This window comes from Pyrus communis, chromosome 11 (assembly GCF_963583255.1).
Source record: "Pyrus communis chromosome 11, drPyrComm1.1, whole genome shotgun sequence".
In the NCBI taxonomy this organism is placed as follows: Eukaryota; Viridiplantae; Streptophyta; class Magnoliopsida; order Rosales; family Rosaceae; genus Pyrus; species Pyrus communis.
The window spans coordinates 19,368,970-19,384,382 of record NC_084813.1 but is presented as its reverse complement, the minus strand read 5'-3'; the positions used below and the strand labels follow the sequence as shown (position 1 = coordinate 19,384,382).

The 15,413-nt window shown below is 37.4% G+C and overlaps 1 protein-coding gene across 2 annotated transcripts; it reads left to right on the top strand.

The window, feature by feature from the left end:
- The first annotated feature begins 4,684 nt into the window (after positions 1-4,684).
- LOC137707883 (uncharacterized) lies at positions 4,685-7,176 on the top strand. Of its 2 annotated transcripts, none has more exons than XM_068446814.1 (4): positions 4,685-4,818; positions 5,037-5,119; positions 6,263-6,455; positions 6,890-7,176. In XM_068446814.1, the coding sequence occupies exons 2-4, from the start codon at positions 5,054-5,056 to the stop codon at positions 7,018-7,020; spliced, it is 390 nt and encodes a 129-aa protein (XP_068302915.1). In that variant the 5' UTR covers positions 4,685-4,818; positions 5,037-5,053; the 3' UTR covers positions 7,021-7,176. The 2 variants fall into 2 exon arrangements, with proteins under 2 accessions (XP_068302915.1, XP_068302916.1); XM_068446815.1 differs by lacking the exon at positions 4,685-4,818 and adding an exon at positions 4,876-4,943.
- Positions 7,177-15,413: the final 8,237 nt, after the last annotated feature.

The window sequence follows — 15,413 nt, the reverse complement described above, 5'->3', positions numbered from 1 at the left end:
AAACTGTGAAAAAAAACCGAAGTTGAATGTTTACCAAACATAAAAAAGCTCCCAGCTTTTTTTGATAGCCACTTTTTTTTCTTTCTTTCAGAATCACCTTACTACCAAACTAGGGCTTAATTTCATAATATTATATTCCAAAGTAATATAATAAATGAGTAATAAAAAATCAGTAGAAAGCGGGTGGTAAGATCAAAGGGTGACAACTGGCAATATAAACACATAAAATAATAAGTGACCTAAAATTTGTGTATTTCGGAGGAATTATTTCGTGTGTGGGCCTAGAGACAATGAAAGCGCAACGTAAGCGACGGTGTTGACACATGCTACACATGTAGGTGTTCACCTTGTGGCATCGTGAAAACTCCCCTCATCACCGTCCAGTCTGATGACTGCCAAATTCATCGACGGCCCGGATGGTTTCAATTCGTCGGTCTAACTTGTTGCCTTCATAGTCTTCAACCTTAATCAAAAGTTTATTTGATGTCAAAATTACACAATTACTTCCTTACAAAATGTATTTGAACTGTATTTGGCATTTTTGAGAAAAAACGAACGTCAGTTTGACATCCTTTAGAACTTAAACAAACAAATACATAACGCACCACGTGGGGCCCAGAAAAGCTAATTAACTGAAATTGTTTTAATAATTATTTCACAATGGTCCCCAAATAATTTAAGACAAAGTTATTATTAATTATTTGTGAGAAAATTAGAATTAGATGCCTCATTTTAGACTTTTGTGGACTAAACATTTATGCTTTTTGAGTTTTTGATTAAGCTTTTGAAACATTTGATTAAGATACTCAGACTTAAACTATTTTAGATTAATTGAAATTAATTTACATTTAAATATCTGCTATATATTTTAAATAATTTCAACTATATTTAAGTTTAAAAATTTAAACTTTTCAAATCTAAATGTAAACCCACGCCAAATGGAAACGTACCAATATTAAATGAAAACGTACCAACATCAAACGAAAACGTACCAACATCAAACGAAAACGTACCAACCCCAAATTAAAACGTACCCAATTATAAACTATATTAAAATGAATATTTATTTTTTTGGAATGTTTAAAAATATGTTTGATTCATACATAATGCTCCAGACAGTCTTGTTTTTTGGTAGATAATTCTCTTGAACAACTTTTAGTTGATCGGAGATAAATCCTTATTATTGTAGATAATGCTAAATAATAACGATAAATCATATAATTTTGAATTAACAAAAAATGCTATTGTCCGTTAATTAAAGTAATTTAAACTTTTACATTGTTAATGACTCTTTCTATAAAAGAATTTTTTTTTAATTAAAGTAATTGACACACCCCGACCGAGATCGGAGCGTGCTGGCCGTCACACAAAGGTGACGTAGCCATGTGCACGTGCGGAAGCTAATAAAGTAGTAATATAAAAGTACGAGTAATTAAAAACTAGCATACAAGGTACTAAAACAAGTGCTAGTAAGTGAGATACAATTTCAGAGCAGGTCTATAGCAGCCCAAACGAAAAAGACAACAATAGTACGCCCGAAGGCGACCCTACAATGGGGAGTGTCTGTCAGAAACGCCGGAAAGCCCTCAGGGGAAACCACTGCAACGGCTAAGCAACTAGAACCTGGAGGGGCGCAAAACAAAAGCGTGAGTGGGCAAAAACAAAGCTCTTTGAAAACCATTTAGCAAAATACATTCTAACCCCTCGCCGTAAAACCTGTATACTTCCCAGAAAAATAAACATATATACATATGTATAAATATTCTAAACATGCTCAAGATATGCCATGCCAAAGCCTCATAATGCATGTAAGTGCCCAGGTATAAATCATATCAATATCATAACATCTGGCAGCCGGAGTCACCTAACGTGACCTGTACGGCTGCATCTAGAGCTCAAATTTCAACTCAATAACTGAACCTGCCCACGAGTCGGAACCACTCAAGGTGGTCTGTACGACAGGCCTGGGTGTAACATATATATACGCTATAGTGCTACGATCACGTGAAGGTTGTGCGAATAATTGCGAGTCACCTACGAGTCGGAACCACCTAATGTGGTCTGTACGACAGGCCTATGCACCTAACTTGGATCCAAGCTGAGCGTGTGGTGCGGGAGGTGAACATCACGTGAAGGACTGTGCCCTACTCTGGGCGGGAGCACTAACACCGGGGGTGCAGGTTATGAGCTCTCTAAGTCTCTCAAACTACTACTGAAAGTAAATATGAATACCACTTACCTGGCACTTACCTGTGCGTCCACAGCACCCAATATGCATATATATGTATGCCACTACTAATGCGTGCAATGATGCATAAACGATAATAATAACATGCATGGCATAAGGCAAATAACCCTTTTTAAATCAATTTCTGGAAATATAAATGTATATAGGTATATACAGAAAACAAAAGCCCACTCACTGGTATGTAGAAGGGTCGTAGCCCCCCTGCCTCGCGTGTGCACGCTCGTCCTCGGGGTACGTGTCACCTAAATGCGAAACAACTATAAAAACGTTAACTTTAAAGCACATAACCAACTTCTCGTAATAACTTCTCATACATTGCTCAAAATGGACAAATGAATATACCAACGTGCTCTACACAACCTCAGGATCACAACCATATTTTAGAATAATTTTCCTCCGCCGCACGCGCCCCCACGCGCCGGCCAAGGCACGGACCTACGCGCCCCCCACGCGCGGCCACGTGCCACGCACACTGACGGTGTCAACAGACGCCGTCAGGAATATTCCGTTAAACTGACGGAATATTCCGTTAAACCTAACTGACGCCGTCACTGCCGTTAGGAATATTCCGTTAAACTTAACGAAATATTCTCCTTTCTTCTCCGATCTAACCTCGCTGGACTCCGGCCACCGGAAAACTGGGAAAGTTTAAAACTCACTATTCTCCGTCGTTTTTCATCCATTTTTCACGTATTTTATACCAAAATGAAGCCCTAAACCTCAACTACCATGTTGGACTAGTTTTAGAACCTAAAAACAACGGAATCAAACTTTCCAAAATATGAAAATTCGGCCAAACTTACAGTTCATGATTTCGACGTCCAAATCCGTCCAACGATGCACTCCCAAGCTCCTTGGGACCTCACCAACACATCTACAAGCTTCAAATGTCCAAAAACTAAGTAAATTAATGTTGCATGAACAGTACACAATTCGGACCACTTCGAAACGACGTGAAAATGGTAGTTTTCTTACCTGAAAATGGTACCACTAGACTCATCTCAGCCTCATGAGCTTGATGGTGTACTTGGTTCCCTCGATCTGCTAAGGTTTGAGGGGTTTTGGGGTTTGTCCGTACAGTTTCAATGGAGAAGGGAGGAAGGGAGCACGGGAGAGACAGAGAGAAGACAGAAGGAGAGAGAGAGGGACAGTGTCTGTGTGTGGGAGTGTATGTGTGGTCCAACACATGCCACACCACACAAAACAACCCATAACGTGACAAAAACGAACTAGGGGCAAAGTTGTAATTTCACACGTGCGTTTCGATATTTCCGGGACGGGATGTCACAGTAATTCCTCATTATTAGGACAAAAAGTAAAAAAACTTATGTTTTGAAAACAAACATACCAAAAATTACCAAAAACTAAATGTACCAAAATTCAAATGTACTAAAATTTCAAAGGAACCAAGAAGCCAAATGGACCAAAAATTCAAATGTACCAAGTAACTAAATGTAATCAAACGTACTGATTTAACCAAATGTACCTAACAACGAGTTTTGTTACATTCTATTTAATTTACTAAAATAAATATTTTAATAAAAAATAAAAAAATCTTAAATTATCATAATAAGAGATGTATAAAAAATAGGAGAAAAAAAAGGGAATGCTAACGTGAATAAACTTCTAATAAAATAAAATTAAAGTATCAAAATTGTAGGGAAAATGTTTAATCAAATTTGCAAAAGAAATAAATGTTTAGTCTATGACATTTAAAAACGATGCGTCTATATCAAAACGTCCCTTAATTTGTAGTAATGTTGGTGAGCAATTACTCTATCATTTGAGCATGAAATGAAGTAAATTAGAATATTAAATATTTACCAAACTGAATAAAATAATTAATTTGTAATTAGAATGTTCTTTCTTCAGCTAAATTAGGATCTTTTATGCTAAAAAAATAAAATTAAGATATTCTTCCCGATAACAAATGATGACATAGCCCTTTCAACAAAGTTATTTTATCTTAATCTAACTAATTTGAACTTGTAGTTTAAAGTGCAGGTCATGGAACCCTAAACTATGATTCTAAAACTCAGGACCTAGCTTAGGGCACTCGATGTAAGAGTTGGTCGGAAGATTTTGAAGCCTTAACCTGACCTTGAAAATTAAGCTTATAAAAACATGTGTCAATTGAGTCAACTTTGAAGTCTTCGTAGCACCAAACACAACATTTGAATAACGTTTTTCTCTCCAATTCAATCCCACCTCCTTTTCCACTCCAATCTCATTCACAATAATCATGACTAAAAGGGATTAAAGTGAAATTAGATAAAACTACTTGTATACAAATTTAATTTAATTTTTTCTTCATATTTTTTAAGAAAATTAGCAAATTATAATTAAGAAAGAATAAAAGAAAAATAAATAAATAAAATTAAAGGATGTGGCATGACGACCCATCAAATCCATTAAGAGAGAGAAAAATAAAAAGAGTGGACAAGAAAGAAATAAAAGTAAATGAGTCATCGGTTTCAGACTCTCTCTCTCTCCTTCTTTGTCCAAGCAGCTCTGAAACAAATGCAGAGAAGAATTTATACGCCTCAAAATTCTCATTCATCTTCCGCACGGTAAGTCCCCAATCCAATCCAGCTTTCTCTCTTACTTTCTGTTTGGTCTCCCAGAAAATACCCACAAAACCAAAGTCAACAAATATTGGATCTTATTAACTGTCGCTAGTCTTACACAACAAACTGTATATTTATTTTACTTTATTTTATTTTTGTGAAAATTTAGTTAAAGTTCTTGCCTTTTTGTATAATCTGTGTGCTTTTGTGGATGATTGAAGGTGTTAAAAAGGGAGTAATGATTAGGGAGATGAGCAAAGAGCAGCCACCTGAGCCTCTTGATTTCTTCATTTGGACTGTTGAGGTAAACCAATTTCCAAGCTCCCCCCCCTCTTTTCTTTTTTTTTTCTGATGGCCCTTTTTGGAATTTGGATATATTTCATGGAATTATGTAGATCTTGTTTTGTGGGTATGGGACAATTGTTGTTTAATTTTGTTGTTTGTTCATACATTTTGGTGGGGTTTTGTTGAATTACAATGGACAATTGTAAAGTGCTAGGTTTTGGTTTTGGATGATTGTTGAATAGAACCTATTTAATCAGCTAATCAAAGTAGAGAAGGCTTTGATTTAATCTGCTAATCATCTTTAATACTATGAAAAACTAGGAAATAATTTTGGGTTATTTATGTAATAGAATGATTTACCAGCAAGCAGTGACCTTTTGAAATTCATCGATTTCGTTGGAGTTCATCTCATGTTGTTACTACTGGGAATAACACCTTCCTTCACTCATCAGTTCATCCTTCTCCAGCTACTACGATGCTTTAGAATACACATGATTTTCTTTTTTCGGAATATGGTTCTTTGAGGTGTCAAACGTTTGCGTCCTTTGTAAGCTTACAAATTTGTATGTAAGAATCCCAAAAGTGATACAGAACAACATTTGGTTGCTGGTACAAGACCTTATTAACCTTTCTGTTCACTTTGCCAGTAGCTCAGTAGTCAGTACCCTCCTCGTATCGGGGGTTTGAAAATTGTTTTTTTCTGGTTGTATAATGATGGAAAATGTTTCTTTGTTAGTCTGCTCAAGAAAACAAAAGCGATGACATAAAGCTTAAATTTTGTCTCTGACTTTGAACTTCTGCAACAGATTGCCATACCTAACAATTAGAAACCAATAAATACGTTACATTGAAATCGTGAGACAAAACACGCTACCTCTTGATGCGCGTATTTGGTGACAAAAGAGGGTTATTGAGTTGAAAGCAATTATTCTGATGAAACACAGCTAAGTTAGCATTGTTATGTTTCCCTTTGCGCTGTACCATGTCAAGCAGTGTCCGCTGATATTGATCAAGTCTGATGAATTGAAAAGAGAAAAATAAGAGTTCAGTTGCTCTGAACTCTGTGATCAATGCCTTATATTCATCCTTCTTGGCCGTTGATAAATAAGATGTATATGGCCGAGTCACATGCATTCTCATGTTTTTTTCCCATTGTGTACAGGATGTTGGTTTGTGGTTGGAAGAAATAAAACTGGGCAGTTACCGGCAAACTTTTAAGGAAAATGGTGTCAATGGAGAATACCTGGAAGGCATGTCAATGTTTACTACTGAGCAGATTCTTCGGTTTATAAGACGTTGCCACATGAAATGGGGAGACTTTATCACGCTGTGTAAGGAACTAAGGCGAATTAAAGGTCTGTACTTGCTCTTCCTTCCATTTATTTTTTGCCTAATCTCGACAAGGTTTAGGATCATCTCTGCCATATTTTTTTTATGCGCAACTACAGATGACATCTGATGCATGCAAAATAGAGTTGTTCAAAGTAAAACAGAAAAGCATGTATTTATTTTGATTGGGGAGATCGGTTAACAATGCATGCTTCGTTCATCTTATGCATTCAATTGGTCTACCGATAGCATAACACCATAACATTACAAACATGGTATTGCATGCCTCATTCAATAGCATTGCCAAACTCACTCTTGATATCGTTATCCTAGCAAGTTCAGACTTGAACCTATCTGGAATATCATCCCCTTGAGCTACATTTGTATTCCTTTTTCCTCTTAAATTTGAATTGCACCTAGATTCCATCTGTGTGCGCACTGAAATCAATTTTATGTCTAGTGGCTTGCCTAAAAGGGGAGCAAAAGGTCCGCAGACCATGGTGGGCTCCGTCTTGCCTCTCAGTAGTATTCGTCAAGGTGGCCAAGCGTAACAGACAATCACGAGTTGTTTCCTTGAAGCTGGAACCGTAAAGAAAGATCTTCGTATATGTACCTACTTAAATTTTCGTTTTTCCTTAGAGAACAGAAAAGTAGGAAAGTACTTTTTTTTTTCTTCCTTTTTCTTGAATCTGTCAAGTTACCTGTTCTTCTTTGGAGAACCCTGTTTAATATATCTTTTTATGTATCTATCGCGGGTCTTTCGATCTTTATATGATTGTTTTTCTTTGAAAACCATTAGGCATTTGTTGCAGATTATCCTAATGCTGCTGCTTCCTACAAAAGTAATGAAATAGAAAGTGGAGTTTTACTCTGAAAAATTTGTTCTTAGTAGCGATTTAGGCCACCTTAATTCGATAGGAAATGTATATGGTCAACTCAACTTCATTACCGAGAGGTTCTTGTATATCTGCATATGACCGCCCTCTAACTTGGGGATTCGCGTGCGGAGCTCCCCTACCATTAGAGGGCTGCCCCAGTGGCGGGCGTATACAAGAATTCCTCCTCCAAGACCAGAAGTTTACCTCTTTTAAGATCTTGGAAGTTGGGGTCGATTAGGTTCAGAGTATGTGCTGATTGAGCATCTGGATTCACTCAGAAACCGATGTCTCTGGCAAATAAGATCATACGAGACACGGAAGACAAAGACAACATGGTTTGATTCCGCTGTCTCTACGTTACCTAAAAAGGGGATGTTGAGAGATTTGCTCGAATGCTGAGTTGGATGTGGACTCACATCGTCAACACATTGCTGAAGGGATTATGTCTACGTACGGAGAACTTGTATGTAACGTGGTGTATACCCGAGGAGAAAAGTAGCAAACACCCGCAAGTTTTTCCCCTACTCGGGCGAGCATGGAAATGGTCTGCTACGATTCACTTGTGTTTGTTTTTGTCGAAGTTGTAAATTATTTCGTTTCGTGGAGAAGTACGGTTTATCATCTTCGGCTAAAAAAAATGACAACATAGAAATGTACTCTTACTAAACAATTTGGTAAGTTATGTTGCCAAATTGTTAATCTAGTTACTGATATCGTGCTTAATGATTTTGAACTTAGTGGCACTTAATCTTTACTTTGTCAAAAAAAGTTTCTCTTTTCATATTTTTTCCATAGGGACCGATTCTCTTTTCATTTTTTTCCATTTCCCTTCCTCCCCTCTGTTTGAACACTCAAGATTTCATCTTTGTAGAGAGAAGAAAAAAATACTGCAAAAGGAGAGGAAGGACAGGAGGGAAAGAGGGAGAGGATAGAATCCCGTCATAGACTACTAATGACGATAGGATAATGGCAAAACATGATCCGCTATCCAACCTGAAATATGTCACCTTTTTTCGACAGATGAATAATAGTGTGGGGACTTCTCAACTCTTTTTATGGGGAGCACATCTCAATTCAAAGGTACCAAACAAATTAAAGATCTATTTTCATGTAAATCATTAAAATTAAAAGCATATCTCATTTTTTTTAGAAAGGTACGTGATTGATTTCTAATCACAAATATATATAGAATACATTGAAAGATCCGTAAATATTAGTGGCTAAGAAAGTCACAGCTTGCACAAACGATGGATCTAACATTCTTCAATTGGCTAATTATTTGGATTACAATCATCTTTTATGTAAGTGGTTAAGGTCAACTATTTTTTTAGATCTAGATTCTCAAATAAGGAAAAGGATCACTTTTCCTAGGGATCTGTTTGGACCCGATTTTACACTATGGGCCCGAGTAATCGTGGTCGTTTGAATGTGTAGAATTTTATACCGTCAGATGATTCTAATTATTAAGAGGTCGTGATTTTGTACGGACTCGGCCCGTATACTTTGAGTCATTTGATGAAAGAGACCATATTTGACATTACCATTTTGTTAGGAATTTATTAAAATGGTAATTATCTTATAGTTGTAGCTTGAGAGTCAAATAAATAAGAGAAGTTGCATTGTACAAGGACTCTGTGTGGTTACGCATCGTGCAACTTGGTTGGTTTGCGTTCTTGATCAACACGGAAGATGTTACTTATCAAAATCTAAGGATAAAGACAACATGCAGAAATATGAGATGTGATCAGGATGAACTTTTTGATAATGCATGGTTTGCATTTGGTTGGAAGTAAAACGATATGGATGAAAGGCATTTTGGTTAAATGTCTACATTCTTATCAATATAAAATGAGTGCTTATCTTGTTTAAGCACGGGGTTGCATGTGGAGTGAATGTGAATCTGGTTGCATTTTTGACTAAGTTCAGAAGGCCGGTATTGTAGGATTCGACCGAAACTTGAACGGTGGAAGAGTTTTAGTAGGATGGTGGAACTTCAATTAGCCTTAGAGCGTATCAACCAACACGCATTTGTCCCTATAAATAGGAGGCACCATGCAAAAATCAAGGGACCTCCAATTCAACACACAACTGCCCTGCGCAAAACCTTTCAAACATCTTGAGATTTTTTATTTTCTTTTTCCCGCCGACATATCTTCAGTTTGGATAAACAGCACTGTGAAGGCAACCGGCGAACACCTTCAGTTTGGATAAACATCACTGTTGCTGTAGAATCAGCCGACCAAGGAGCACCTTCAATTTGGATAAACAGCACTGCGTCGAGCCCGACTGGTTACCTATCCAGGTCTCGGTCGAGAAGGGTTTCCAAATCCTCATTGGCAGAGGTTATCTTATTAGCCTTCTCGGCGAAGTAAGGTGTTACGAGTTATGGCATTCGGCGTATTGAACGCCAAGTGATTTTATGATTGGATACTCACAAGTGAGTTTCAGAGTTCGGCATTCTGACGGTTGAACCACATTCACCATCAAGACATACATCACCTTTGAATACTTGTGTCCGTACAGTCTGGTGTTGATTTGACGTGCTTATACTCTTATGAATATAATCATTGTGACCGAATCCGGCGCCGACGGTTTGTGAACTTCGCAGAACTAGCAGCCTTGTCTTCAGGCTCGAGAATCCAAAGGCCGAGATTTGTTCCTTACTCGGCCGCAGTCGCAAGATAAAGAAGTTAGCAACGCGCTCAACGCAACATCAACAAATTTTACTCATCGGTCGACGAGTTGGCACGCTCCGTATTCAACCGAGGGAAGTAGTTAGCTTATTAGTAATTCTGTGATTGGGACTGTCCATCGTGCAGTAAAAAATCATTTTAAAATTTAAAATTTAGTATAAATAGTATCTAATGAAAACTAACCGTACGATATATGATGAACGATCTCGATCACAGGATTCCTAAGATCCCCAAGAAAAGGATCCGACGAGGATCCTTTTCATGCCGGAACCTTTTCCCTCATATAATATGTGGACAAGAACCACAAAACAAGAAGTAGATTAAAGTTATAAACCATAGCTAGAACTGGAAGAGGGAGAGCCTAGGGTAACCTTTTGGAAAGAATCTAGTCATTGTTATAAAAAGGCAAAAGTTAGAGAGATAACCTTTGCTATGGAGAAGAGCGAGACTGTTGCAAAATATTACACAAATTGATTGCAGATTAGAGAGAAATAAGAGGATATTGAAAATATTCTAACTTATCTTTCTTTTCTTATTGGTTTTGTATCATATATTTTGAACACTCGTAGTGCTCTATATATAGAGTAACTACTTTGAAAACTTACAAAAACTTCACTATTTAGCATATGAATCTTTACTGTATACATGTGGGCAAACATACCCACTGTTTACAACACTGCCCCTTGGATGCCCACATATCAACATCAATTGCCTCGTTAAAACCTTGCTTGGAAAAACCCAGTGGGGGAAAAAACCATAGCGAAGGAAAAAGGGTACAACTTTACCAAGTTTGTTGACATGGTGTTGAGCATGCTTATGTTGCCCCGTTAAAACCTTGATAGGAAAAACTCAGTGGGAAAAAATCCTAATCGAAGGAAAAAGAGTACAACATGCTTGTATTATGGATGCTCCCCCTGAATTGTATCTCCCCCTGATTTTGTATTCTTCAAATTTGTAAGCCGACGTAATCCGACTCCCTGCACTAACTTCTGAAATGTGCACTTTGGTAGAGATTTGGTGAACAAGTCTGCCAAATTTTCATTGGAACGGATTTGTCTGACCTCAATCACTTTGGCCTTCTGAAGCTCATGTGCACTAAAAAAATCTTGGAGATATTTGTTTAGTTTTATTGCCCTCGATAAATCCTTCCTTTATTTGGGCAACACAAGCTGCATTATCTTCATGGATGACAGTTGGATTGTCTGTCTTTGAAGGTAGACCACATGAATTCTGGATGTGATGGATCGTTGATCTTAACCAAGAATATTCACGACTTGCTTCATGTAAAACAATTATTTCTAAGTGATTGGAAGATGTAGCAACTAATGTTTGCTTTGTTGATCGCCATGAAATTGCAGTATCTCCATTAGTGAACACATAATCATTTTGTGAGTGGGTTTTGTGCGGATCAGAGAGGAAACCAGCATCTGCATATCCAACAAGAATCTGGTCATTTGTGGATTTCTTTTAGTAGAAGAGACCCATATCTGTTGTTTCACGAATGTATCGTAATGCATCTTTGATTCTCTTCCAATGACGAATTGTTGGAGCAGAGCTATACCTTACTAACAAGTTGACTGAAAAAGCTATATCTAATCTAGTAAATTGTGCTAAATACAATAAAGCACCTATTGCACTCAAATATGGTACTTCTGGACCAAGGACCAGTTCATCATTTTCCTTTGGACGGAATGAATCTTTCTTAATGTCCAAAGAACGAATGACCATTGGGGTGCTAAGTGGATAAGCCTTGTCCATGCCAAATCGCTTTAGTATTTTTTTCAATGTAAGTTGATTGATGGACCAAAATTCCATTAACACAATGCTCGATCTGCAGGCCGAGACAATATTTTGTTTTCCCAAGGTGTTTCATTTCAAATTCGCTTTTCAGATATTCAACAGTTTTATTGAGCTCTTCAGGGGTTCCAACGAAGTTCATGTCATCGACATATACTGCCACTATAGCAAATCCAATATTTGATTTCTTAATGAACACACAAGGGCAGATGACATTGTTGATATATCATTCTTTAATCAAATACTCATTGAGACGATTATACCACATTCGTCCAGATTGTTTCAACCTATATAATGATCGCCTTAATTTAATTGAGAACATACCTCGTGGTTTGTTAGTTGCTTCAGGTAACTTAAGTCTTTTTGTGACTTTTATATATATGTCAGTATCTAATTTTCCATATAGATACGCGATGATGACATTCATAAGTCGCATGTCAAGTTTTTCTGAAACCACCAAACTTATTAAGTAACAGAACGTAATTGCATCTATTATAGGATAGTATGTCTCTTCATAATCAATTCCAGGTCTTTGTGAAAAACCTTGTGCAACGAGTCATGCTTTATATCTTGCAATCTCGTTTTTCTCGTTGCGTTTCCTTGTGAATACCCATTTGTAACCCACGGGATTTACACCAGGCGGGGTTTGGACTACCGGTCCAAAAACACTTCACCTTTCCAAGGAGTTTAATTCTGCCTGGATTGCATCTTTCCACTTAGGCCAATCTTGTCTCTATTTGCATTCTTCAACAGAGCGGGGCTCAATGTCATCGCTTAATATAATATCAGTGGCTATTGCAAATGCAAACATGTCATCAATGATTATTTCATTTCAATCCCACAATTCATTAGTACATGCATAATTTATGGATCATTTTTTTTTTTGCTTTCATGTACTTCTGTCTCTTCAGGGACATATATCTCTTCAAGGACATTTTCTTTTTCTGGAGGTACAGAATCATGAATTGTGGATTTATCATTCATTTTCTTTTCCCGAATGATTTCATTTGGGTTCAACTGTGCCTTTATCTTTCTCTTTTGAGGGGCTGAATTTTTTGAACTTGGGGGTCTACCATGCTTCAGACGTGCACTAGATGAATCATTTGCTGCCACTTTATTTTATCTAACAAGAATATCAATTCTTGTAGGTGCATTTGCAACTGGTATATGTGACTTTGTCATTTTCGAAGCATCATTAAATGCATATGGTATTTGATTAGCAATACTTTGAAGATGAACGATCATTTTCACTTCATTTTCACATTGAATGCTTCGCGGATCAAAATGAGACAAGGTGGGAACAACCCATGTCAGCTCTTGTCGTTCTTCTGGAATGGTTTTTTCTCCCCCTAACGACGGGAATACTGTCTCATCAAAATGACAATCAATAAAACGAGTTGTAAACATATCACCTGTCAAGGGTTCCAAATATCTAATGATAGATGGTGAATCAAAACCTACATAAATTCCCAGTCTACTGAGGTCCCATTTTAGTACGTTATGGTGGTGTAACATGCACATAAGCAGCACAACCAAAAACTTGTAAATGTGAAATGTTTGGCTGATGTCCAAACACGAGTTGTATTGATGAATATTGGTGGTTGGTTATGGGTCTTATTCTAACCAATGATGCAGCATGTAAGATGGCATGTCCCCATGTAGAGACTGGCAATTTCGTTTTCATGAGCAGAGTGAGGGCTATTAATTGAAGCCACTTGATAAATGCCTCTACTAAACCATTTTGAGTATGGACATGAGGAACAAGGTGTTCAACATCAATGCCCAGTGCCATACAGTAATCATCAAAGGCTTGAGATGTAAATTCACCAGCGTTATCAAGTTGGATTGACTTAATAGGATGATCTGGGAACTGTGCTTGCAACTTAATTATTTGAGCAAGAAGTCTCGCAAAAGCTACATTTCGAGTAGACAATAGGCAAACATGTGACCATCAGGTATATGCATCAACCAAAACCATAAAATATCGAAATGGTCCACAAGGTGGTTGAATAGGCCCACAGATATTGAAGGAAAAATTTTGTCCTAGCTAAGAACATGCATGAACATTTGAATACATAGGCATACTAATAACACTTTAAAGTAGGCATGCATTCAAAAACAATTCATAAAAACCCATGACTTTCAAAGCCTAGTATATGGTGAACCATAAGACTCTTTAACAATATTAAAGAGAATAAGAATTTAGAGATTCTTTACCCTTGAAGCTCATCCTTGATTGCACAAGGGATTCACCCAAGTGGAGGGCCTTCAAGTCACCTCCTTGCTCCTTGGATCTTCCTTGTGTTTTCCTCCCTTTTAGTGCTCCTTTTTCTTCTTTGAGGATTTGAGGATTTGTTCTCCAAAACACCAAAAGTTTGGTGTCTCTAAGTCTCCACACCAAAGATGTTGTGTGAAGATGAAATGGATGACTTAGGGAAGAAAGATTGCTAGATGTTCTTCCCCTAAGGTGGCCGGCCTCTATGTAGAAAATGAGAGAATAGGTTTCACCCAAATTCAATTAGAAAACCCTTTGGATGAAATGGTTATAAAGATGTCTTTATACCACCTCACAATGGAGTGGCAAACTTGCAATTAAGCCAAGTTCACTACCCTCCACCCTTATGGCCGGCCATGTGTTGTTATTGGGCTTAATTGCCCATTTTGTTTTAGTTGTCATACAACTTAAACATAATGGGCCTTGTGGACCAAAACGTTTTTGCGCCCCGAAGCCCAAAACTAACTTAAACGCCTAATACGAACGTTTCGTATAATTAATTAACTATTTAATTAATCTTGACCATTCTACAATTAAACCATTTAATTGCTTATCCATTTCATATAATTTCTTCACTTATATCCTTACTCGGTGTACGATCCATTAGGTTCCAATTAGCGAGGTAGTGGGCGATGTTACTCTTAACGATCGATTGTGAATTGAAACCACATTTCAATTCTCCCTTAAAATTAGTGTTTGCTAATCTTTAGGGCTTCCACAAACCATGGGTGACGCCTAGCAGCATGTCATGGTTACCCAAGCTAAGTAGAAGTGGTTGGAGAACCTATCCAGTTACAACTACAATGCAATACGGTCCTTCTCTAATACAATACTCTTAATCACATTGTTTAAGTGATAGTTTGTTTCATGTCTACTATCCAATGTGATACTTCTCTATATGATTCAATTGAATAAGATTTGGAACATCTTCCTTAGTCATATTCATATGCTTTGGCCAAAGACTCTCGAATCATATCTTAGAGTATTCTCCTTCCATCATGGAAGGTTAGAGATCCCTTGTTGTACATTCATATGCCTACATGACTAGATAGCTTGACCCCAACAATGCCGTGGACACTCCAATGGAATGCCGTTGACATAATCAAAGATCAAGGACCTAACCATTAGACATCAATGATGCCTCAGGTCAAAGGACTACTTTGCATATTGCAACTATTGAGTTCTCACATGACATGTATGTTCGAACTCTCGTTTGATCGTTGTTCAGTGTACTCGATTACTCTTTCGAGCACCTATGTGTTTGCCTTAGTGTCCAACACCAAATGACTTGAGACTAGTTCATACTCACGCTTGAGTCGACTTAACACATACTAACCTTAG

Coding starts and splice junctions, on each gene's coding strand:
- LOC137707883 (XM_068446814.1), top strand. CDS start 5,054: ATGATTAGGGAGATGAGCAAAGAGCAGCCACCTGAGCCTCTTGATTTC. Junction 5,120..6,262: donor TCTTCATTTGGACTGTTGAG/GTAAACCAATTT, acceptor CATTGTGTACAG/GATGTTGGTTTGTGGTTGGA. Junction 6,456..6,889: donor GGAACTAAGGCGAATTAAAG/GTCTGTACTTGC, acceptor TTTTATGTCTAG/TGGCTTGCCTAAAAGGGGAG.